Source organism: Mugil cephalus, chromosome 9 (genome assembly GCF_022458985.1).
Source record: "Mugil cephalus isolate CIBA_MC_2020 chromosome 9, CIBA_Mcephalus_1.1, whole genome shotgun sequence".
NCBI classification, from domain to species: Eukaryota; Metazoa; Chordata; class Actinopteri; order Mugiliformes; family Mugilidae; genus Mugil; species Mugil cephalus.
In genome coordinates, this window is record NC_061778.1 from 6,442,388 (window position 1) to 6,469,440 (window position 27,053).

At 43.2% G+C, this 27,053-nt stretch overlaps 1 protein-coding gene across 1 annotated transcript in view; it reads right to left on the reverse strand.

Moving 5' to 3' along the window:
* The window catches only part of frem2b (FRAS1 related extracellular matrix 2b), a 54,638-nt gene that overhangs the window by 20,777 nt on the left and 6,808 nt on the right, over positions 1-27,053 (reverse strand). The window contains exons 3-6 of the mRNA XM_047593372.1: positions 12,261-12,407; positions 7,846-8,076; positions 5,175-5,300; positions 4,395-4,646 (exon numbers count right to left, since the gene is read on the reverse strand). Coding sequence (XP_047449328.1) covers positions 4,395-4,646; positions 5,175-5,300; positions 7,846-8,076; positions 12,261-12,407 — 756 coding nt within the window. The remainder of the gene's footprint in view (positions 1-4,394; positions 4,647-5,174; positions 5,301-7,845; positions 8,077-12,260; positions 12,408-27,053) is intronic.

The window sequence follows — 27,053 nt, forward strand, 5'->3', positions numbered from 1 at the left end:
CAGATTAACATCAGACACTCGACAGACAATAGAAACCCCACCTTCTCCTGCCCTTGTGTGTGGTTTTCTTGCACATGCTTGTACCATCGTAGGTGGCCAGGATTGTGCGCTCGCACGGAACAGGGTGAACATGCCCTGGTGCCCTGCTTCTAATTTCACTGTGGTTACTCAGGGCTCCTGGCTCTGGTTAAAGTAAATCTCGCTGACGTGCATTTTTCTTTCTTTTTTTTTTTTTTTTTGTTTTGCAAAAATGAGTAGTATGCGTAAGATCTATTTGAGTCCACAACCTGGCTTAGCTGCTGAAAGGCCTCCAGGGGAGTAGCAGCATGGACCTCAGGCAGGGACAGGTGTTTGGCCAGGCACCGCCCGCCCCCCCATCCCGAGTACAACACCCACTTGACAGCTACTCCTACAACAGGGAGGACAATGAAAGATGTGTTGCCCCCATTTGCCTCGACTCCACGTGCACTGGAGTGGAGAGAAGTTGGAGAAGGAAGCTGGATAAATTTAAAACCCAGCCAGAATAGCAGAAACAAAAGTGGGAATGAATCTTCTGCCGCCTCTCTGCTCTTCCATCAGTTTTGTTTCTGTTGCCTCACAGCTGTTTACGGTTTCCCCCACCATCAATACTCAATACCCAAACCATTTCATTATCCCATCCTTTAGGGAGATATGTAGTCTTTTTTCCTTTTTTTTCCTTCTCCCATGCTCTTAGCGTCACATTTATTCTGTGGATCCCGGCAACATTCAGCACCTACCCCCAAAATTAGACCTTGCTGCGCCACCTTTACACATGTTGTTTGTCTTTTCTTGTGTGTATAAGTGTGCACAGGGAGCCGACCTGATGTCAGGTACTGCTGTCATTATAATAAGGAGACAAGTCGTCGTCGGACAGTGGCTCCAGGCGCTGTTTTTGTCCGCGTCGCACATGACAAGAGAAAGAATCAGGCTCTGACAATAGTGATAAAATCTACACAAAGGGTGTTTCCTCTAAAGGGGGGGCTGCTTTATGTTTTCCTTACAATTATGCTGTATAGGGGCGCCCATGTGAGCGCGGTCCTCTCTGACATCCGATATGCATAAGAAGATTTTGATTGTCACTCAACCGCACTGAGAAAGCCAGAGGCAAAGAAAACATGATTACAGATAAAGAGGGAATAAATCTGAGAGCAGACTGTTAATGAAGGTTGTCAGTCTGGGTCGAGTTAATTCCGCGATGCACGGAGCCTTCTTTTCTCCTGTTGTTCTGCGATAAAACACTGCGGATGGCTAATATAGGCAAAAGGCACGCCAGGAGGTCTCAGATCTGCGGCGCAAAGTCATTTCTTGGTATATTTTATAATTAATTGATTCATTTGAGTTGCAAAAAGGGGGGATTACTCAGGCAAGTGATTGTTTGAAACAGCTGAGATAACACACACGCACACAAACACACACACACAGACACACACATGCCTGTTTATATGGCTATCTAGGACACTCATGGGCACAATGCATTCCTTAGCCCCTTACCCTAACCTTAGCCATCTCAACTAAACACCTAACCATAACGTAATTCTAACCTTTACCTTCAAACAGCCTCGTAAGGCCACCTGCCAAAATGTCCTCACTTTGCACAAATGTCCTCAGTCTGATGGTGTAAAAGTTAAACTGGTCCTTGGAAAGATAGCTGTACAAGTACATGCACACACACATACAAAATAAAACAAGGGCATACACAATATGGAATTGCCTTCAACAGCTATATGAAAATGCAGCTAAGTATGAATTAACATACGTTTTGTCGGTGATAGGAACCGTTACCGCTTTTTTTTTTTTTTTTTTTCTAAATCCACTTCCGAAGCAAACATCAGCATTTATTATTAAGCCTGCCGGTTTACGAAAACATCCTTCATTGCTCTTCCTTAATAAGTGACAAGCAGCAATATGCACCGTATTCGTGTCAGACGGTCCCAGCAGGAGATTAATCAATAACGTCTCCAATCAGCGAGCTCGCTGGCAGTTGTAAATACACACTTGAGGTGTTATCTATAAACAACATGACGATGTAATGTAATAGCTGCAGGGTAAAAGGACCTCTTTGTGAGGCAGGCCACGTGCGGTAAGGACCGACTGTAGTACAGCCTATTAAAAAAAAACAGTGTGTCTCAGCAGCTGGTTTGACAGTCTGGAGTCAATACCCAGGAGCAGCAGAGGTCAAAAGGCTCTCAGGTTTCACCAGATGCTGCTACAGTATGAACAACTTTCTTCATCCTCAACCAGGTCAAACAAACAGACTTGAAGTTTGCCTCAGCTCCCGGGGGAATAGAAGGGGAAAATAAGCTGTTACGCAGGTTAAGGCTTTAAAGAGGATTGAAACGTGCTGCTGGAGCCTTAAAGGCGCAGGTTTCATGGAGAGATGATTGTCTAATATCAGCCACAACCGAAATGAATACATAAATGCACTCACTGGCCACTTTATTAGGTACACCTGCTCAATCGCTCGTTAACACAAATAGCTAATGAGCCAATCACATGGCTGCAATTCAGTAGAATTAGAGGTGATCAAGACAACTAGCTGAAGTTCAAACCGAGCATCAGAATGTGGAAGAAAGGGGATTTAAGTGACTTTGAACGTGGTATGGTTGTTGGTGCCAGACGGGCTGGTCTAAGTATTTCAGAAACTGCTGATCTACTGGGATTTTCACACACAACCATCTCTAGGGGTTACAGAGAATGGTCCGAAACAGAGAAAATATCCAGTGAGCGGCAGTTGTGTGGAAGAAAATGGGCTACAGCAGCAGAAGACCACACTGGATGCCACTCGGTTTGCACAGACTCACCAAAACTGGACAATAGAAGATTCTTGATTTCAGCTACAACATTCAGATGGCAGGGTCAGAATTCAGCATAAACAACATGAAAGCTTGGATCCATCCTGCCGTGTATCAACAGTTCAGGCTGGTGGTGGTGGTGTAATGGTGTGGGGGATATTTTCTTGGCACACTTTGCGCGCTTAGTGCAAACTGAGCATGGTTTAAATGCCACAGCCTACCTGAGTATTGTTGGTGACCATGTCCATCCCTTTATGACCACAGTGTACCATCTTCTGACGGCTACTTCCAGCAGGATAATGCACCATGTCACAAAGCTCATATCATCTCAAACTGGTGTCTGGAACATGACAATGTGTTCACTGTACTCCAATGGCCTCCACAGTCACCAGATCTCAATCCAACAGAGCACCTTTGGGATGTGGTGGAAAGGGGGGATTCTCATCATAGATGTGTAACCGACAAATCTGCACCACCTGTGTGATGCCATCATGTCAATATGGACCAAAACCCCTGAGGAACGTTTCCAGCACCTTGTTGAAAGTATGCCACCAAGAATTAAGGCAGCTCTGAAGGCAAAAAGGGGTCAAACCTTTTACTAGCAAGGTGTACCTAATAAAGTGGCCGATGAGTGTATATACTGGACTGTAAGTAAGTGCAAGCAGGGAAACAAAAGCGTTCATTTCGCTTGTGGTCCCATTTAATAGTATTTTTTTCAAAAAGTAGTCACAGTGAGGGCAAAACCAGCAAGTCTGCTGGAAGGTATGTATGTATGAAGGTGATGAAATAGTTAAAATAATGATATCAATTTCACTACAGCTTTGATTTTCCCACTACTTAAACCCAACGATCAGATAATGGAATAAGCTGGATGTTGCACCATCACTTCAATCATTTAGCTTCAAATCACGCTGTTTGTTTTTCTTTTTTGCAGCACCAGTGTTGCCTGCCTGCGATCACATAGCCTTGACTTCACAGCAGTGCTTCTGGAGATCGGCGGAACGATAGAGAACTGAGGGGAGGCCGTCAGGTGTTGGGGAACAAAGAGGCGTCAGGAAGATATGGGAGACTATCGGCCCTCCAGTCTGAGCCTGCAGATAACAGATAAAGGGTTTGCCTCCAGGAAGGCGGATAGCACACTCAAACGCTTTTCTTTGCGAGACACCGGCAGACAAGCATAAACAACACGCAGACGCAAAAAAAAAAAAAAAAAAATCACATCCACACCAACTTCTTTGCCGTGCGTCTGCCCGCTTGCCGGTCTACCTGTCTGAACGTCTGTCTTTGAATGAATTTATGCATTTTTACAAAACTTTTTTTTTTTGCTGCTGCTGTCAAAGTGCTTATGCATTGCAAACATAAAATAAGAGACGCAATTACACTGCAACCTCAAACAAGATAAAAATCCCTTCCAGCCAAGAACGATTTCATGCTGGCTTTTCTTTAGACTTTAATTAAAACTGTAATATATTTAAAAAGCATGCACACAATCAAAGCTCTAAGATTTCATAACCTGCGCAGACTACTTGATGCCGGATTGAATCCCATCTCACACACGCGATCAGCACAATGTCATCTTACCGTCATCCATGTCGGGAATGATTGTGATTCTAGCCGTGGGGTACTCTGAGCCCAGACGGCCCCCCATTGGCATGCTGAGGGTTACATTGAAGCTTTCCTCCTCTTCATACAGGGAATCGTCAATGATGACAACGCGGCAGGATTTCTCCACTTCGCCCTTGTCGAAGCGCAGGATGCTGTGATGGTCCTCGGGCCTGGAGATGTAATCAGAGTAGGACAGCACTGTGGTGGGGATGGTTCCCGTTGCCGTAACTGAAAGGGCAGAGAAGAGAAAGTTAATGAGTCGAACTACGCCACAACACAATAACGTTAAATCTCTGATTCTTAAATCAACACATCATTATGGATTCCTTTATGCTGTTCAAAATTCCTCTATGAAAAATGACAATTCTGCTTTAAGAGACGGGTGCAACGATTATTTTAAATTTCAACTTTTTTGATGCTCATCAAGTCAAGTCAGTTGAGGAAAAGCGGATCAGCTTATGGGTTTTTCTTTCTCTCTGATGCATTGATGAGCTGTCTCGTTTTTTTGAGGGGGGAGGGGGGGCAAGCATGAAAATCTTTCAAATACTGCTGACAAAACTGCCACAAAAGTCATTAGTGCTCCGGCTTTTTCGTCAATACAGCAACCTTCATCTTCTGCTTTGCACTTGCTAGTTATAGAAACTCAGCCTAAATCCAGATCTAATTTCACAGAAGAGAGGTCATCGAGCGCAGCAATAAATATTAGGATCCAGCCGAGTTGGAGCACAAACACTTCAGCACATGAAGTAGTTTTACCTTGCTGCGTGTAGCACAAGACCATGAGCTCCTGGCTCACGTCTCCACTCCTGCGTACGGGGATCAGCAGCTCACCAATGTCCTCCTCTATGTTGTAAACAGCTGAGGGTATAAACACTGTGGACTCTGAATGTGAGGGGAAAAAAAAAGAAACACATCAAACCATTACTCTGACATGGATCGTTTACATGATGAGAGCTTCGGAAAACGTAACCCGACTTCTCGTGTGGGAAAACGTCTTGTGTATGGGATGCAAATTGAACCTGATGAAACGAATGTGAAGTGAAGTGAATTGAACTTCGATCTGCGGTAAAAAAAAAAAAAAAAAAAGTGTGTGGGGGGAGGGGGCTCCAGAATATCAAATCACGCCTGACATTAATCGCCCTAAAAAAGCCTTGGACACGCGGGCTCGCGCGCCAGTGACAGCTCTCGTTACAGTTCTCATTACAGCTCTGCCGGCCGAAGCCTCCACCTGGTTTGATCGAAACCCACCACCCACTCATTATTTATGTGCGCCAAGTAAACCACCTATAATTGGCCTCCGCGGCACAACACAGACAGACAGAGCTCTTTATTGACTTGGCAATTGACAGCGATGGGGCACGTGCTAAGATGAAGCTGTTCAGAAAAAGAGAGACCAATGTGAAGCCAACACACTTGGTTTTATTTAAGAAGTCTGTTGTTAGTTGTCTTTATAAACTGGCTAGAATAAAAAAAAAAAAAAAAAAGGTATGTTAATCGCGATTGCAAGCAAAGGCACGTTTTTTTCCCCCCCTCGTATGTTTTCCTGGCAGCTCTCCATCTCTTTGTGTCTCTCTCTAAGCTGTCTATGACATTCAGGAAGGTAATGAGCTTGCAACATTTCATCCATAAAATCGACCAGCGCGGCTCAGTCAGAACTTTAGTCTTCCTCTCAATTAGCATCCACAAACTTGACTCGTCCTTTCCCCATCCCCATGTAAACAAACGCACAGGATTATGTGGCTGCTCTCAACTCCTTGCTTCCAGTCTGGCTGCTCTGAAAACAAAATAAATAAATTATTCCTCACAGATTCGTGATGGCAGCCTTGGGCGATTCCATATATTTATTTATTTTTTTTCTTCTGCTCTCTGTTAAAAGAAACATAAGATGCATTTTTATAAGCCTTCATGGTGGATTCGACCTTGAGAGGCCAAAATACATTCGAACTTGTGAAACCATAGGCAGCATAATGATATGATAATAGACACGGCTGTAGGAAGGCAGGGTCTGTTCAAGGCATGAGGCAATAAAAATAGAGTTTCACAGCCTGCAGAGAGATAGCTGTCAGTTTGTTTATTTGTTTATTTATTTATTTGTTCTGATTGCCCTCCAGAGATTGGTGTTTTGTGAAACAGGCTCCACCTAAACATGCTAATTAGCATAAATTGTTGACAGCAATTTTTTTTTTTCATCATTACTACTATTATTTTTTTTCCCTTTTCAACCAGTGAAGCCCGATGGGAGGAGAAGAAGAAGCATTATCCATATTTATATTTTGCAGTTCTCCGTCTCTGCTCCGCTAACAGTCAAGCTGTTTGAAGACACAATGTTCATCTGTTCTAGCAGCGCTTCATCCATATTTACATACAGATCAGTTGACATCTGCAACGCGTGTCGGTGTCAGGGATTATTTTGACCTGGAGACTGTGGAGTCTGTGAAAACAATCACCATTAAGTCGATATTATTAGTTCACCTCAGCCGTTAGCCTTCTTATAAATAAACATTTTATTTGATGATTAAGTGCTCTGATGCCCTCAGGCGTGCGACAGGTATTATCCTGATCAAAACCCCAAACGCAGCCAGAGCTCGGAAAACAGTCTCTTAAACGGAGCAGTTTGAAAACGGAAAATTCTACGCACACTCTTCTTTACTTCTGCAAACCCATTTCTCATGTCCACTATTGTGCGAAATCAAAGTGTCTGGTCATCAAGGTCGTGTCCCTTATTCAAAATAGAACTGGCATCTTTGTCTTTTCTACAGTGGACATCTTTCTTTCTATGACCGGTGAACATCTGGCTCCGGCTTTGATGCCAAAACACGTGACATCAAACGCGCAGTGCCGTGTAATGTAGCTGAAAAACGTTCTGCTGTTAAACTCCATCTGTAGAGGCTGAAAGTCCAGCATTGTTAAGCAACATGAAGGAATTGTTAATAATTTTTTTGGTTTGAGGGCAGCACAGTGGTGTGGATTGTGGAGTGGTGGTTAGCACTGATGCTTCACGCCAACAAGGTTCGACTCCGTCGTCCGACTTGGGCCTTTCTGTGTGTTTCTGTTTGCATGCTCTCCCTGTGGATGCGTGGGTTCTCTCTGAGCAGTATGACTTCCTCTGAACTGTCCAAAAACTCGTTAGGTTAAATGATGATTCTAAATTGGCTGTAGATGTGAAGTGTGAACGGTTGTCCGTGTTAGCCCAATATTGGCGAGCTGTCCAGCGTGTACCCCCATCCACCTGCCTGCAACCCTCCAGAGGACAAGCGGTTACAGAAAATGAATGAATGTTTGGTTTGCAATCGTTTTTTTTTTTGTTGTTTTTTTTAGGTTGTTTTTTTTAGAAGGAATGTATCTAACATCACTAAAGCTTTGCACAATCACCTTTGAAACCGAGACGAATAAATGTGAAATCCATTGAAGTGAAATCATTACTGACCATCGTCGGGGTCCAGGATCTCCACAGTAGCAGCTTCTGGGAATTCAAGGGCAGACATCACTGGCTCGGACAAAACGATCTGAAACGTCTCGGACACCTCATACTCGCTGTCCGACAGGATCCTGACCTTCCAGGTGGCCGTGGTCTGGCCTGGGTTGAACTGCACCTGTTTCTGAGATTTCCCCCGGAAATCTTTGTCCTTTTTTGCAGTGCCATCCTTTGTTCCAATACCTTATAAAGGACGTGGAAAAAAAAAATGCCAGTTATTATCATAATTGGGTAAAATCTGCAAAATTTGTGGGAAAAAACAAAGCAAAAACAACAGCACTGACAAGCTTGAATATAAATTTTTCTCATTTACTTTTGTTTGCTATGCTCTATGTACAGTATAATGATATCCGTGTAAATATGAATATTCATAGTGTTTCCAGTGTTTTCTGCTTTTCATCCATTCTAAAAAACAGGAAAATCTCACAACTCAACAATATCTGCACCCTGTTCTCGGCGCAGTTTTCACCACTCTCCCCAATGTTTCAAATGGTTTTAGGGGAAATAAAATAAAAATGAAATTATCCTTCATGTCAGTCTGGTGTCAGGAGAAGCGGCTGGAGCATGACTTGCACTGTCCGACCTTCAGCCTGTGAGCTGTTTGATGTGGCTCATAGCCACCATAGCTGTGACACTGGCAAGAATTCCTGTTGAGCAGGACTACTGAAGCTGGTGAAATGTCACAGAGCCTGTCCATTGTCTTTGTTAACTGGCCACACAATGCACAGTGGGGGGTCTGGCTGCAGAAAAAAACACAGGGCTCTGCACAACTCAAGGCGATGTGGAAAACAAAGAAAGTAAGCACCGGAGTACGTAAGAGGAGATTTTTAAAAAATGCTGTTTGTACACAACAGAGGAAGAAAGCTTAAGAGGAACTGAAATACAACATCAATAGTCAACAGATTAGGAAATGCAGAGTCCCCCCCACACCCCCTGAAATTACCATTCTGCTCTTTGATGAAAATGAAAATGGACTTTGATATGCTAGTACAAACAGAGAGAAATGCCTCTGCACATATGGGCTGAGATAAAATAGGCAATCTCAATGGAGCTTGAAAAATCAGCGGTCTTCAAAGAGGAGCCATGAGAGGAAAGAAGAGTATGTTTCGGACTTAATTCAATCTCCAGCAGAAGACCTGGTTTTGATGGCCCTGATCGCAGCAGGCACTTTGAGGCTTCGCGGCAGGTGGCCGCGCTGCAGCCAAACCGGTGCCACCTGCACTGTGCACGCTGACCAGCAAAGCAATGGCCCACCAGTGGCGTCCTCCTCTGATCAGTGTTCACTGAGGCGGAGCTGGACGGAGGAGAGATATCCCCGGTCTTCACGAGAAAGCAGTGACATGTCTTTCTCATCGCAGCGCCGAGGCAGATGGTTTGAAGTGCCACGTTGCTCAGGTGGCCTGTTTGTGCCAATTAGTCAAATTGGTTTGGTCTCCTGCAGGAGAGGGAGAGGGAAACTGCAAATGATCCCTGTGAAAAAGTCATAATTTTTCACAGGGAAATGTATCACCTTGTTGTTAGTTTCATACCTGCAGGGGGAATGCGGTAGTGATGTTTCTGAAGAAGGAGAGGGAAACAAAATATACTTTCCCTCAGTTATTATTAAGACTGTGCCAAGAAGTTGTGCTGTTTCCAAAAGTTTTAAATATACTTTTGTTACAGCGTCAATATGGCTGAAAATGGCCAAAGCTTTTGACAGACAAACTACAAATAAACATTAATAAATAGTACGTTCCAGCTCAACCCTTTAGTTAGCTCTGTAAATGTTCGTCGCGACTGGATATTAATAAGAAATGTTTCTAAGGCCAAGATAGAAGAGAGTGGCGCATGATCAAAGAATCACTGCCCGAGGATGCAAACACGCACTGACTTACTTCAATGAGAAATTGACAGCATAAAAGGATTCACCGCTTATGCATTTAGAAAAATAAACTTAATTGCTATTGGTTTGAGGGCATTGTCAAAACAAAATGGTTCTGAGAGACAGAAAACAAATCTATATAACATGACTTTGTGAGCTTTCTATCACCAGAACGGAGAGATACATCACACGCGCATCAACATAGTGATTTGTCTTTATGCTGCAGCAATTATAATAAAACTGCACTAAGGTTTAAAAGAACACAAAAACGTTTAACAACAGAAACTGAAAAATGCGACGCTTGCTTTTGCTGGACACTGAACACGGTGCATCCAGAACATCCTCGTGCACTCTATATTATGGTGATATTATGGCCTTGTCTTTATATAGTGCCTTTCTATATATTGGTATTCAAAGAGCTTTACAGTCACGGACACATCCATTCATTCACTCACACAAGCAACACACAGTTGCTCATACTTGGAGCAACTGGCACGCTTCGGCATGAGGCCCAGGAACGAACGACCAGCCCTGTTGTTCATGAAAAACAAACTCTGCATACTGAGCCACATCCGCCCCATTATTGTACAGGGGTCTTCAACGTTTTTGAAATACGTTAGAGCCATGTCAATAAAGAAATTTAAATTTGTTGGGGAAAATATATGAAAAATGTCTCATCAAGCAAAGATTTCGTGAACCCCCTGCAGTACCTCCATGGACCCCCTGTTGAAGACCTATGGTTTAATATATAATTTTCTGTTTCTTTTGTTCTGATGTATGCCGAACACCTGGTTGCTCTGTCTCTTTGTAGTGCTGGCTTACAACAACTGCTCAGAGTGAGCTCGGGATACGGTGGACAGAAGAGTGTTATGATTTTTAAAGCTAAAGAATACGAGAAGTAGAACTTTCCATTGTTCCCTCTGTCTGATCACGTACTAAATGTAGTGAAGACGGTAAGATACTGAGGCCACATCATCAGAGATGATTTATGTGATGATGATGATGATGTGCAGCGGCAGTGCTGTCAGTTGTATGCACAGGCGAATATGCTGGCACGCAAACTTCACGTGTACTGATGAAGTGAAGCTAACCCTCTTGAGATCTTACTGCACACCGCTCTACACTCGTGGTGCAGTCACGGTAAAGCAAGAATGAAAAAGCTTCAGGTGGCGTATAATGATGCTTTTGGGATGCTGCTCAAGATTCCAAGGTGTACAAGTGCAAGCCAAATGTTTGTGAGCAGTAATGTCCCCACTTTGCATGCAGTGCTGAGGAATTTTAATTCAAGTTTATTTGCAGATTATCTGACTCGGAAAGCAAAGTTATCCAGGTCTCGGTTGACGCCTACACTGAGTGATGCTAGATGCTCTTCCTGTTTGCAGAAGCACTGGAGTAATTGGGTTTTAGCTAGTTAGCTTTTGAATAGATGCATGGACCATACAGGTTTGGGTTAAAGTTAAAGTATCACCAACAAAGCCTAATAGAATAATTGGCTAAGTCGTTTTTTGACTTACTGTTCCAATATCAATAAAATATCAATGTGCTGCTAAAAATTGTGTTTTTACTTTCAAATATGACTTAGGCAATTATGCGATTCGGCTAACATTATATATATATATATATATATCCTGAATAATGAGAAGTCTTAAGACATAGGCAGATATACTGTTCAGTGAGAGACACTATAAAGGTCAGTAAAATCTACATATCACCTCAGAGATGTCTCATTAGTCTTGGATCCGTGGAGCGTACAAAGCTACAGACGACAGTACAGTAAATGATCCTCCGGGATCTGACCTTTAACATCAGGTCATTTTAATCACACCTCATCTTTATGGAAGGAATAAATGGCAGCACTAAAACAGGCCATTGGTGCCAGTAGTAAGAATTCCTGCCACTCATAAATCCTTACAGCGGCTCGTTTTTTTCCTCCCAGACAGCGCTAACAGTTATTGTTCCTTTAGTTCAGCTCAATAAAGTCCCTCCTCTAACATTTGGAGTGGCGCCGCTCTATGGTCGCTGACTTCGGGTGACCTTTCCCCATGTGCATGCGCAGTCCCTGAGGGATTATTGGGTGCTGTTGTGTGATTGGAATGTAAATACTGTTCAGAAGCGAGAGGTGAGAGGCCGTGACCCGCGTGGCCATGTTGGGTGTCAGGTTCAGCCGTCTGAGGTGTGTGCACGTAGTTGTGTCTGTGTGCTGTGAGCGCTCGTTTATTGATACGCTGGCCTCAGGCCGTGTGCTTCAAGCAAACAGGCACTAGGCGTTCAGAACGTTTAGAGAGAAAGGGGAAAATATTTTAAAGGGAATCCCTAGATCCAGGAATGCATAAAGTATTTCACATCCGCAGATATATATTATACATTACATTTATTTACTTTGGTGCAGATCTGAATTCAGATCAAGGAAATTATTTTTTATAAAAATCGAAATTCTGCAAGCTATCATAAACATTAAAGTTCTGCTTGTGGATATTTTTGTAACGCCCATTACAGGTCCACTCACTGACAAATGAAGTCTCTCCCAGGTAACCCCGACGTCTCAGCACCACCTCCAGAAACTTGATGTCTTCATCCACCACGTAGTATTCCTTCTCTAAAGAAATCCAAGCCCAGTTCAGACGGAACTGCTGGTTCTTCAGTTTGTTGCCTCCTGCGAAAAAGAAAAAAGAAAAAATGAGGTTCAAAGTTCTCGAAATGACTCCCTCGGAGTCATCATAGAGCAACACAAACACTGAGGGGAAATTTAAATGGCCGAGCCAAGACTTAATGATCCAAATATGTTTTGAAAACAAACATAGCATTTTTTTTTTCGTGGGGTGGCACACAAATTATTAGAACGATTCCGCGGATCTCTTTAAAACTTCCCTTTGACTTGTGGCCAGCACTTAGTGGGAGGTACAAAGCGTGCACAGTGCTTATGCAGAAGGCTTCGCCAATCTAATTTCTTCATTTCTAATTAAGATAAAAGGTGTCTGTTTCCTGACTGAACTTCATGTTTTTATCCTCGCCCTTTTGAAGCCGCATTCAAAGACCGAAGCGGCGTTCCTGGAGGGCACGGCTGCTACCATTTGACCATCAAGGCAGAGCCACACGCAAGGCATCAAACACGGGCTCAGAGAAGACGCGCAAAGACACACCGGCTCACACAGCAACTACGCCACATTTCAATATTGTTATTTCCAGAGCAAACGCAGCAGTCAAATTATAATACTATATACTGGTTAGTAAAAGTCTGAACCCATCCACCGCGCTGCACAGCGGTTGATGCTGCCACCCGCTGCAGTAATGGAGGAGGATGGTGGGATGTTGATGACTGAGCCGCTAAACATCTGGCACTTCTGAAAGCATGAGAATAAAAGCGCTAGGAGGCTGTGGGGACACTGTTCAGAGGTTTCAGAGTGCTGCTGCTGTTTATGTTAGGAACAACTCTCCTCCGCCCCACCCTGGTTGTTATAGCCAGTAAATCTGTCACGTCCAACCGACCGCTCTACTGTGTCCATTTCCTCTCTCGTTAGGCAGGGTTAAACCTATACACATTCACCCTGGGTGTTTTATTATGTGCAAGGGTGCAGTGAGTGTCTGAGTCTTTGTGTGTGTGTGTGTCTGTGTTTCTGCACCTGTTCAGAGCCTTTTTCTTTGGCCTGATGGCGTACATATTTCCTCATCCTGCGTAAATGCCCCTAACATTAGTGCTTTTTGACAATATGGCACCATAACTGGGACAAAGGGACAAAGTCAGCACCGCACAAGGACAAAAGGAGCAGAAATTGTTCTTTGTCCACAGACTCATGGAGCTCCTACAGCCATTTAGCTCATTTATCTGTAATGAACACGCAGAATTTCTTTCATGTTTCCAACCATAAAGAAGACTTAAGGTTGCGAAGGCTAAATATGAAAGTAATGTTCCTTTCTCTAATGTATTCTTTGAAGTCACGGTTATCCACGCTAATGGGCTTAATCAAAAGTGCCGTATGGAGAAGACAGGCGCTGACGTTCCTCGAACTTCGCGGATAAAGTTCAGACATGGAGTCATTGACGTGGACAAAAGGCTGCAGAAACACTGAAGCTAAACTATTTAATCTATTCTGCAAAATTAAGTGCTTTAATAATTTAATGGCATGTGCTGAAATTCTTGAGAATTTCTTTGTGTGTGTGTTTGAAAATGAGCATCGATGTTTGACACGCTGATGTATTTGTGTACAGCGGTGTTAATGAGCCTGTGACCTTATTACGAGCTTCCTTCACGGTTCATGGTGTGAAACAGCTAGGCCTCAACATTTTATAACGACGCAATCTATTAAAGTGTGTTTTTACACAGAAAATCTGATATCCAATATTAAATCATTTTTATCTGATTCATAGTTTGTAATATGTCAGGCACCGCTCCACTGGGCAATTCTCGAATTTATTCCAAGTAAACTACTCATACTGATGCTAAAACTATGTGACAAAATGTAAATGACAAATTTAGAGGAAAAGGGAGTTGTTTGGGAGCATTAGATAGATTTGGGAGTCAGTGTGGCATTGAGTGTAAAGAACACAATGTGTGTAAAGAACACATGTTTTTGAGATGAAGGGGACACAATGTTTGGCACAACACGCTGTGATCACTCCGTTTGTGTATTAGTTGTCTCGCACGAAAAAGTCCTAAATTCTTGAGGTTCACCACAGCGTAGGATTTTCGCTTCCTGTGTGTTCCACATCATTCTCCCGGGAGACAGGTGACCTCTGTGTGACAGGACCTCCCCGCACCATTGGGCTTAAAGCCAGCAGCATGGCACTCATGCCACCAGTAAACACTGCATGTGTGATCTCTGAGCTGCGGAGCCACTGAGGCAATGGAAACAGAGACGCCTGTGGCTGTTTGTCTGACTTCACTTGTTGGCGCAGCCTTTGTAGTGGGTATAGCGCGGCTAATACTCTTGATCTCAAGCATAATTCTAGAAATAAAGACAATAGATTACATGCATAATTTAACACTCAGACAGAGACCAGGATTGATTTTAGGGAGGATTTGTTCCATTAACAATATTAAATGCTAATGTGTTTTAGGAATTTGCATAACACTGAAAAAACAGCCTGTACATTAAATTCTCAAAGAGCATAGCTTAAAGAATCACATTTTCTCCCACAGTTTTCTCACATATATATATATATAGTGGCCTGAGTAGGCTATATCCCAGAAGTACTTTCAAACCTCAGTATAAATGATTTGTGTTCAAAACCTGTAACACAGCAAACACGATCCCAGAAACACGTCTGCAAACATAGCGTTTAGGGAGGCCTTCAAGTCTTGGGAAAGCTGCAGTGTGTCCTTTAGGGAGCTGGAGAGTGGAGGTGCTCATTTCCAGAGGACCACTCCACTCCCCTAGATTTCATTCTAATTAAGATAAGCAGGGTCGGGAGTAAGTCCACTTCAAAGAGGCCCCAAGAAAAACACCCGAGTTAATCTTTAACTAGTTCTCACAGCGCTGAGACGGAATTTAGTGAACAATGTCTCTATCTCTTAACTTTGGGTCTTTGCGCTGCTGTGCAGTTTAATGCTTGGTACTAGAGTTATATATATTTTGACATTATATATATATTTTCCATTGCAATCCATAATTCATTCTGTGACTTGCCCGCCGGCCTGTTAGTCTGTATTATGTCCCGTTGGTTTCTAGTAAGCTCTGAAGCGCTCGTAATGTAGGTCCCTCTAAATATTAGCGTCAACAAAGTGTCAAACATCCACATTTACAACCGCCGAACCGTGGACAACCTCGTACACGGCCCATTTCACAAAACCACTTGTACAGTCCATGTAGCGGCACAAGTCCTGTCTGCTCACATGGCGGATGTGTGATGAGGGACAGAATCCTTTTGAGAGAGGCCAAAGAATGCGAGAGGCTGCGCGGTGCCAACTTTGTGCCCCTGTCTCCTAACCGCATGCACGCTGCAGACAGCCCTTATTTGGTCACCGTCAGGCATCATCGTGGGGCCATCGAGCCCCGTGGATCCTCATCTGTTCGTTTAGGAAGGCACACGGACAGACAGACAGACAGACAGACAGGCGACCCTTCGCCCACAGAGTCGGCACAAGGATAAACCGGGACTAGCCGATGCCTTTTGTTCGATCGACACAATATATCTAAAATTACTCAACGACCGTACCTTCCAAATTGACTTCAAGAAACGCATTAAGAGTAAAAACAATTGCCCAGTGTGTAATTAACAAGGAATCCTTTAAAATACATTTAACACAGACCTCACTGGAAGGCCGAGCCACAGGAGCATTTTGTTTTACACTGTTTCATTTAATAATAAAGGCATAAAACCTGGACGCTTTTGAAATATACCCCCTATCTACCATTTGCACAACTCTTTACTGCTGCAGTTAAAGGAGCCTGGAGGCCGGGCAGTTTTACCTTCCAATTATATTTTAATTTTATAGGTTTTTTTTTGTTTTTTTTAAATGGGGAAAAGTTTTTTTTTTATCTTAACACTACATCAAACTACAAACGGTGCAGATTTGTTTCATATGCAGTGCTATTATTTTTAAGTGGAAACCCCTGCCTCACTGTGGGCCAGTCCGTTTCCCCATTATTGCTTTGTTTGCCCGCATAAATGGGTTTAAATGGAAAAACTAGACAGTTGCACCTGCAGGCACAACATCTTCATCAGTCTTTTAAGACCACACTGCGAAACGGATTTGAATTAAGGCACCTCGAAGATGACTTTAGGATTAATTTTGTTGTGACAATTCAGTGTCCCCAAAAGATACACCCGTGCTTTTTAGGGTAGGACACTCGATAAGATTTACCACTTGCAGCCAGACTTTAATATTGTAGAGTATGATGTATGGCTGAAGGGTGCTGGTAGAATTTTAGGTTTTTAATCTTGTTTAATTTCTCTCATAGCTGCCTCTGAAATATTCACACTTTATGGACTCGTGGTGCGATGGCCAGCTGACATAAAATATATAAGCCGGAGAGAAATCAATACTTAATTCAGTTCTGAGGGAAAAAAACAACAAGATTCATGTCTGTGTTGAAAAGTAAACATATTCTATCATCGCAGCTTTTATTAACTCTATAAAATGACCTGACTTAAAGGTGCACCGTGCCCCAGACTATATCAGCATACTTTTCACCCCTCCAATTAAGGGGAAAGGGATACGATAATCCCGGTGAAGAAAAAAGCCCATGGCAGAGCGGCGAGAGAGATATGGTCTAATCACCCTAAGCCTTGTATCTGCAGTAACGAGTAGGGAGTCTAGCGCGGCTTGAAAGATTTAGCACAGTTATGATTTCACAGGCCTTAAACCTTTTGCTGGCAGCGCAGCCTTTCTGGGAACTGGTGTGCCGTAAATTCGGATGAATCCGCGGGGTCCGTTCTGGCCGCCGTTGCCTCTGCGGCCGCTCTGACACAGTGGTCACTGTGAGGCGACATGTGTGGAGCCTGAAAGAAAGGCCAGAGGTGCAGACGAACAAAAGTGGTGGGTCAGAGAGCCACGCAAGGCTTAAAGCAAGCAATGCTTTGCTCTCAGCAGGGAAAGTTCTTTGAGATTAACATCTGAACCGCAACTATGGAGGTGATTCAACTCTCAGTGCACTTCCCAAATTGGTTAATGGCTAGAATCACTTATGTCGTAAACGGCTGTATCGATAAATAAGGCTTTTAAAATAGGTTGGAAGGTGTTTATAAATGCAAAAACCAAAGGGAATGAAACAAATCCACTAATTATTTACTTTAGCATACATAATGATGGTTTGATGAGCACGGAAACTGATAATAGATTCATAATTTAAATGATGCACTCTGCCCTTAGAGAGAAAATGTAAGCGAGGTAACAAGCCTTTGAAGCCAAACTGCAGCACAGAGTTCTTGTAGAAACTGTGACTTTACTCCGGGGTCACAAAGTAGGAACCTATCGCATGTTCGGAAAGGCAATGAGCAATCCTCAGATGAGGCTCCTTTATTTTTGGCCGAGGAAAGAAATGTGTCAGGGGAAATACTGTATAATGTGACTAGGGAAAGGTCACTCCCGTCATGGGAGTTGAGCTTCACGCTCCAGTGTCCTCGCACAGTGCCACGAATGACGCCATACGAGAACACTTTGCACAGAAACTCACACAAGAACTCTTTGACTGGAGAGATAAAAATAAATAAATAAATCAGGATTTAAACAATACGAAGAAAATACACCAGCTTTTGTATTGTTTCTGTTGGATATCAAACAGCACTGCAAAAACTACAAGCACACACTAAAACATTCTGCGGTTTTAACTATAATCCTCTTTGTTGCGGAATTTAAATATTAGTTTGACCATAGCATTTCCAAACGCGTTACAGATGAGCAAGTGGCCAGCTCTGGACACAAAACTCTGCAGTCTCTCTCTGATGTAGTTCTCTGTTATCCAAACGAGGGCACACTGTGTCCTGCCAAGCACACAAGGTCAGGCTCTATCCCTCATCATCTGTAGTTCTGCTAAAAAAAAAAAAAAAACACCGCTCACACTTGGGTGGGCACAAGTTATTTTTTCTTTTCTTTTGGTTATGCAACGATTACAACGAATGTTTTCCTCAGCATCAAATACATATAGGTGTGGTTGAATTATTTATATTTCCGCTGGAATTCAGAGAGGTCTTTTGTTGTCTGGCACTTTTCAGCAGAATGATGACCAATGCAGAAGAAAAATACGGGGATGAAACAGCAGATTCTCCTGGATCTCTGTACAAGATCCAGAGAGCTGAGGGCTTTGCTTGTTTTGTTTTTGATTTTGTAGGTGAGGTCAAACAAAGTATTCCTTGATTGCCCTTGAATAGCATTCCTGTCCGTCAAAGAGGATGCAGCCTCTAGCGTTTTAATTAACAGTCAGCCACACAGTTTAGAGAGCCACAGCCTGAACTCTCAAGCACAACAACAAAAGGCTGAATTAGCAGCAACGGGCTTTTTTTTTTTTTTTTAGTATTCACATGTTTAAGTTGCTGTGGGTTTCAAATCTGGAGTTTCCTGCTCATTACCAGTCAATTATGAACCATGTGAGCGTTCTTTTAAAATCAGCTTTTACCAACTCAACGAGGAGAAACATTTAAAACCTTTTCTTCAACCTATTGAGCATTATTTATGAGGTCTTAACACCTTCCGAAATGCTGTGCTGGGAAAGAAAATAGCACATTTTCAAGCTTATCTTGGAGAGCAAACATTTTGAAGTCACGTCAGACGCTGACTGACTGAGGAGATGAGCTCATGGAGACAAAAATCTGTCTTGATCACAGGAGCAGCAGGCTCCAGCATTGTTAGAAGAGCATGTGTTAAACAGACCTCAGGTCGCCAATGCGGCTGGTGACCGAACAGAGAAAGAAGAAAGGCTGAGAAATAACAAGGAAGATACAAGGGCCAGTGTAAAAAAAAAAAAAAAAAAAGCTGAGAGAAAACAAAGCAACATAAGGATGCAGGAAGACAGGACTTTACAAAAGAGAGAGGGACGTGCTTTTTCTTGACCCTTGAATGCACAGTGTTTGCTCTCTTGTCAGACCGAATAATGGTGGACTGTTTGCTGAAAGCAGCAGTGTGAGGCCATAGAATATAAAACCCCATCCCAGTCCCACAGACTCACCAGCTCCATACTAATAGAGCCGGGTATTTGTCGAGTCTGTTCTCGGGGCCGGCCTCCTCCTGGTGTCAGTTATAACAACATGTTTCAGCTGCATTTCACAGTAGTTACTTGCAAATCCTCACATTCACGGAGGTGTTTGCCTTGAGAGGAAAGTGCTGCCTGAAAAGCTGAAATGGTAATTCCTAAAGAAGTGTTAAATGACTCTCGGTCCTTTGTTTATGACAAGTGAAAAGAAGCCATCGAGTAGAACTGTGCAAACCCTGTATGTTAAAGATAAGCATGCTATTCTGCATTCATGAATAGAGGGAAGAAAATGTCTTAGGGTTTAGTGTTGTTATTGTCTCCTCCTTGTTGTAATATTGGACTGAAGATTAGTCTGTGCAGTGGAACCAGCCTAGGATTTCAAAAATATGTGCTGGCATGTTAAAAGGAGACTGCTTGTAAGGATGCTAGCAAAATTTCATTCACGCACTTAAACTGCAAGAATTTTCCTTTGAATAGGAACGCGTTAGCATGAATTAACCGCCAATAGAAACCTTATGTGCCACGTCAGAAACATTCAATGGCTTTGTGGATATGGTGGCGTGGCACAACATGCAGAAACATATTGGTGTGCAGCATGTACAGTATGCCACGCCGCATTACATGGCTTTTTTTAATTCATGCTCTGCAGATACTGTTGCGGTATGCGCAGCCTGTTGTAGTGAGCACAATAACTGGCATCCCAAGGAGTGGAAGAGAAAACTCTATTTCCCACACACTGAAATCTATTAGACACCAAAGATAAAAGCTAAATATCAAAGGAGGTGCCGAAGCTCCATTGGTGCCTGCAGATCTGTTTGTAAGACTTAAACAGGGCCTTCAACAACTCCCCTTAAAGAATTGAATTTAAATTAAATCTGTCTCTCCCAAAGGGCCACAAGAGCGCCGCATGTCCTCTCTCTGAAAAATAATCGTCCCTGCATATGATTTATAAAACGTAATACGGAACAATTCAGTGGCAACCGCAATGGCTCGAGTTAGTTACTTGCAGATTTAAAGGAGTGAATAATGAACGCGGCATCGGACTGCCCCGCCGTCTAGACCTGCGCCCTCTGGCCTCTCTCTTGCTTCGCCCCGTCCCCGTTTTCTTGCTAATGTGTAACTCTTCACTCCAAGCCCATGCGCTGGAAAAACCAAGATAAGCCCGTGCGTGGTCTAGATAATTTAAGGCGGCGAGGCATTCCTTGGTGGGGGGAGGGTTCATCGCACGGAGGCATTTTTTGTTCGTGACAAATGTCCCAATTTTATAGGCAACAAATACGAAAATAAATGAAAGGAAAAAGGAATCAGGACTAACACATGCACAGCAAGTACGATTTTGGGAAAAAACTAAATGTTATAAAAAAAATGAAACAGACTTTAAGACATATGCAGACTACCAATTTAAAAAGGGAGCATATAACTATGACTGATTTACAGTGCTCCGTGTAACGCAAAAATTAATTCACCTGAATTACCAGTCACTCGATCGCTCTTAAAAGGACTGAAATGGGAAACCATCTTTTTTTAGCCTCTTGTTAAAAGTTGACTTTCCAGAGATGTACTGTCGGTGCCTAAGGTGAACATGAGGTAAAAAAAAAAAACAAAAAAAACAAAAAAACAGGAATGTTCTCCGACTTAAATAAACCACGCACGGTTTGAGGCTGTCGTATATTTTTAGAAATGGAGGGAAGCGGGATACTTCACAAACCTGCACCACGCTCTTTGTTTACAGCTAATCAAATCCATGGCAAATATCACAACGTATCCCAGTCATATGTAAAGGAGGACGCAGCCACGCGGGGCTCACCTATTCCATTTGAGCTCTCACAACTTGTCAACGCGGGCGGTGTTTAGAGAGCGAACTGCACATCAGCACATTCATGCCATAGCTACAGGCGACGGGAAGCAGCTTGACGCCTTGCCCCCACCAGTACCGAGACCAACAGAGCACTTCTGTCTTTCATCTCCTTTGACGGCTCTTCCCTCCCATTTCTCAGCCAGATGACTCCTTATATCCTGTCTATCAGGCTACACTTAAGGAAAGCAGGTGGTGGAGATGGTTGGTGAGTGGGAGCTTGATCCACGCTCGCAATCCCCAAAGGGTTTCATCAGCACCTTTTATAAGATGAGAGCCCCGCGACTCTCCAGACGCACTCCTACTGCGTGTGAAAATGAAAGCCTCCTCGAGAGAGTTTGCATCAAACCGTGTAACATTTTCAATTCCCATTCAATGCATATGATGCTGATGCTGTCAGAATAAGAAAAAAAATAAATAAAATAAAAAAAAGCTGGTGTTTTTCCACACCTATACATCACAGTGGCCTAATCAGAAAAGAGACGGACTTGAAATCAAAGAAAAAGACGCTCTCAATTAAACTGTAGTTGATGAAGAAGGGTCGATGAAGCATTTTATCTGTGGCGTTTCTGATTATGGGACCAGGCAGCTGGCTTCGTGGCGGACAGACGGTGGATGCTTTCCATGTGCTGCCGTGTATGTGAAGGGATATTGAATGGTGAGCACAAAGGCGGCGTACCCTGCATCAGGCTCAGCAGGAGAGAGTTGTGACACTGCAGCCTTAGCCCAGCTGTCAGAGGCTTATCATGCAGCAGGGCTGGGAGGAGCAGCGCCGGCCCACTGCTGGGATTCGGGGGCCAAAAACACATTATCCAGAGTGATTTTGCAAAAGTGAACAAAAGCTCTGCTACTGTGAAAAGAGAGATGTCACAGAGGCAGGTATAGCATCACCGCAGCTCTGTCAGAGTCCTTTGCTGTTTTCTGCAAACTGACACATTCATGTATCAGCGGCCTCATTAAACCATCTGATATGTCTAGGGCACAAATGAAACTAATTTGCTTTAACTGCAATGTAAAATCTTTCAAAAAAATGTTTTCATTTTCTTCTCCCTCCTCACCTGGTACTATTTTTTTATGCATCCGGTTTTCTCCAATTCTGGGGAAGTCTGGGACTGCCTAAGAGCTGATGACATGGACTTCATTCTGCCAGCCATTTCCCCTAAAAGGGGGATTTTCTACAAACTCGCTGCTGAAACAACTTCAGTTCTGCTAGACTGATATCCTAAGGCAGTTATGATGACACATAACATCATCCAGAGAACAAGCCTGGACCTGGAGTTTCTATACTTCAGGGAATTTGCCTCTGCTTTTGTTAACCTTGGCTCCATACACTTACTCTTGGCAGCATATTAAGGCCGGGAAGAATCATCAAGTAGGGATTCCCATCTGTTTCCTAAAGGTAATACGAGGGCAAATCAGTGGGGTAGTTTCTTAGATGCTGAGGCCACACTTCAGCGTAATTCCTCCAGGTATACCGCACCCCCTACGATGAAAAATGTGCACGGTATTGACATGGCTCTTTCTCTCAAATCACACATTTGGTGCTCTCTTTATGCGTCCGATCCGAGGCAGCAGAATAAGCTTTTCTCGCTCAATATCGGCTGTTTAGTAGCAATCTGCACTCAAGAGAAAAATGAACTACAGTGGAGGGAAGGAAGCACAAACACTGGCAGACTGGCTGAAAGCAAAGCAACAGACTCGGGTGAAGCAAAACAAAGGAAGAAGACAGAAAAGTCTTGATTGGCTAATTAAATGCCTAATTCATAATAGAACAATAAAAAAACCCTCATCAACATGTCTTTGGTTTTACTTGTCTTGCAGGAGGAACCAATCATTAGTAATGGCTTTGTTTCTAAGACATTTTGCGAAGGCTTTTTCACAATCTTTGCTTTAACGAGTGCCGGTTCTTTACCTGTTTTGTTGGTCACTGAGCTCTTGATCCAGATGTGCATTTACAAACATAAAGGGAGAATAACTCAACCCTGCACATAGCATCTTGTTATGCTGCGTTGAACACAGAAGATCGGTGCTGAGCGATAAATATTGCAAATACTGTATAACTGCAATGCAGGCTGCTGTGGAAATTATAACACACAGTTACCGACACCACTAGAGACAAGTGAGAGACACAATTCATTCTCCGACTAAAACGATTTTCTGCGATTCATTTTTTTTTTCTTCCAAAGTGAACCAGCTGTTAGCCCAGAATTACCCTGTAATCAACTTCCAGATGTTTTATCGTGAAACTTTTTTATTTATTTTTTTCCACAGCAATAAAGTGTCTACACCTAATATTTTATTAGGTGCGGCACAGATGGACTGTGAAGAAAACTTAACACCCCGAAATCTCTTTAAATCTCCACCGCTGGACCTGCTGTGTAATTTGCTGAAGCTTACAGCACACATTGTGCATATGATTCATACCATAAGTCTCAAGGACAGAGGAATGTTATACCCAGCAGGAAAAGTATAGAGGAGACAGTTTCATTAATAACAGGATGGAAACACGGTGCAAAACTGCAGAGTCATCAGCTGTGCTGTGATGGCGATATTATAGCGTACACAAAGCCTATACTAACCTCACAACTGCATGTGACTGCATGTTCTACATTACTTTTGTTGCGCTCTAGCACGCTATGGGGAGTAAGATAATCCCCTCCTAACGTGGATTTAAACAGGAGGGGAGACAAGGGAGATATGCTCTTAGTGTCACAAGTGATTACACACCCATAACACAGAGTATGTTGACAACCATCATATCAGATATTACTGCAGGACAGAAATGGTTCGGAGGATTTATGAGACACTCGTGGTGACCTGAACTTATCTTGTTCCGCTGAGCAGAAATACAGTCTTGCAGAGGTGCAATGGAAACATTCCTCTTAAAGCAGCTTCCACGTTAGAAAAAAAAAATGTAGTCAGGAATTTGCTCTATTTTGTACACTGCAAATCTGAAAAACTGGCTTACACACTCAAGCTCCTTATGCTGATCTAGTTCCAACGCCGGGATACAGAAGTTATACGTGAGGAGTTTGCCCTCCACAAAGAGCACATTTTGATGCACTCAACAATTAATGACCTTTTGCTGGCTTTTTGTAGCTCAGTGAAAGAAAGAAAAAAAAAGTGGTGTTAGAGAGCGCCTGGAATGAAAAACAAAGAGCGCAGTCATGTGTCTGTCATTAAGAACATCCGTGATGCTGACTGACTGGCTGGAGGCAGACAGAGATTCAGCTCCATAAACAACTGCCTGGGAATGCCAGGGCCTGTGTGTGCTTAGGTAAGCTCACCTGAATGCACTGGATCCCGAGGAGACAAGGGGAAGGCTAGAGTCCATCGAAACAGAGCAATTAACTGACTTAGAATGACAAGAGCAGCGCAGACACGCCAGCATCCAGAGACAACGTCACGTTCGGAGCAAGACACTTTCTAAGTAATTAAAGGGATCTGGAGACACGCCTCTGTTCGTGACTTCGCCCGTCCAGGTGTGATGTTTCTCCAAAATAGTAAACAGACACCCACAAATTAATATGTGCAATTTCAGCCCCCTGTGATTACTCATTCAAAGCTTTGACAAGCTTGACAAATAGCAAGACACGGAAGCGGTTCTGGGAGAATAAGCCCTGTCATCTCCTCTTTGGCAAAAGCACATTAAATACAGCTGTAAAGGCACACAGTGACAGCTTCTGAAATGGAAAAAAACAAAAAAAAACAGACCCACTGGAGACAGGAGAAACTGACACATAAAGTCCACAAATTACACACGATTTTAAAGCTGTAGACTATTGTTCAGTGTTCAATACTGTTCTGCTTTTTATAGCCAGGTGTTGAAAGAAGTAGTATTTTAGTCACAGTGAGCATCCGACTAATGACAGATTAAAAATGCTAAATGTTCTGAGATTTGTCCCAATTGCCGTGTCGTTATTTGCAGTGAAAAGTCCATCTGCGGTCCCTGCGTATCCAAGTTAACTGAGTGAAACAGTCTCAGTCACCAAAGCGTAACAATTCCTTTGGTAGTTCTCAAAAAATTATCTGCTCACTTCAAACAAAGGACATTCCTGAAGCCACTACTCAGATGCATCTTTGCCAAATAATAATAGGTGTAGTCAACTCCGAAATACGGCGTGAAAATAGAACACAAAACAGCAGATCCGTCACTGTAGAGACGAACAGCTCAATTTAAGACCCAAGGCTAACAAGACAATTCATTCATTAGCAAAATCTCAGCTTCAACGATTAAAAAAAGCACTGTGGTCAGATGTCACACTGCCATGAGTATTTGAATAGAGCATAATGAATAGCTTGGTACTCGCCATTCATTCTCCCTTTATGTAAAAGCATGCCAGGAGTAAATTAGTGCCTGGGTCTGTGTAATGAGTGCACGGGGAAAGTCACTTTACTGAAAGACTGACAATGGAGCAGGCAGAAATCCTGTAACAACTGTGTGGTGCACTAATTCCAATTCAGAGAACATCACCCAGCTCAAACATGGTGCAATGATTTGTATTGTCCGTATAAACTAAAATACGTGCACAACAGCGAGCACACACATACCTAGAACGGTGCACAGCTGTTGGCACAAACTCCCAGAAGCCCACTGAGCAGCTGCGACATGAAAAGTAACTTTTCACCCTAAAAACATTGCCAAGTGCAGTTGGTAAATTTCCCAATGAACTTGAAATAAGGAGGAGGATGTTTTCCGTTGCTGAACATGACAGAGTGCAGCTGTGTGCAGCGTGCACCATTCAGTTCCTCCACATCTCGGCTGTTCAAAGAGCTGCAGACCCTGTCTGGGGATTTAAGGCAGCCACCAGCACAGCTTAAATCTTATTAAAAAAAAATGTTCACTGACTGCCTCACAGGCTGCAGTGCAGCACCAGTCGGGGCCTTATAGATGGGTCATCCAATAAGACTATTCGTCAATTTGTCATTAAGGTGCCGTTATAAAGCATGACTCAAGCATTGACATTTCAGAGATGTGTATTGTGTCTGACTGTTGCAGTTTTGTACTTTGTTTTGTTAGAGCACATAACCGTGATTGAGGATGGAATTAGACATAAGTTGTTTTGAAGCCTAAAAGTAATATAAAAGACAGTAGAAAGAGCTGAAGAAGGGAATCTAATCGTAAGGTCTGGAAGATAAAATACCAGTGTGGAGATAAGAGTGTGTCATCAAGCATCATGAAAGCTACAAAGTGAAAGTAAAGCGACAGAGATCTATGACAAAAACCCAACTAAGACAACAACAAAGGGCGCTTCACACGGCGACGAAGGAGCTCTGCATGGGCTCAACACGCGCCACCGGCTCAGGTAAAGTTCACTGCCGTTTGCTGCCAGCTCCCGCATTTCAGTCGTCGCTCATTAGCGCCACCCATTCACCTGTTGATTTTCACCCTCCTCTCATTAAACTGAAGCTACGGATTAGCCCTGAGATATGAGAAATGAAAGAAATGGGCACGGGGGCCCACTGAGGTGCTTGTGGGAAAAGAGGGCCCTTATTAGAGCGGTCCTTTGTGCTCACTCATCGCAGCTGAAGGGTAGCAGAAAGGACACACTGTCAGACACGTTGCTTCTGCTAATCGGCAACACCAGCGTGATTGCCTCTAACCATTCACCGAGCCAGTGCCTGATTACATATCTACAGAGGAGAGAGGGCCTTCGCTAATTGCTCGACTAATTAGTTACTTGCTAAATCAATCATTACATTCTAGAAGAAATAATAATGAGCGATTATTATAAACCGATCTACCTGTGGTGCAACTTGTAGCACGACTAACGTTCAGATAAAAATTTAACAAGCGCGGAAGCTCTGACATTCAACA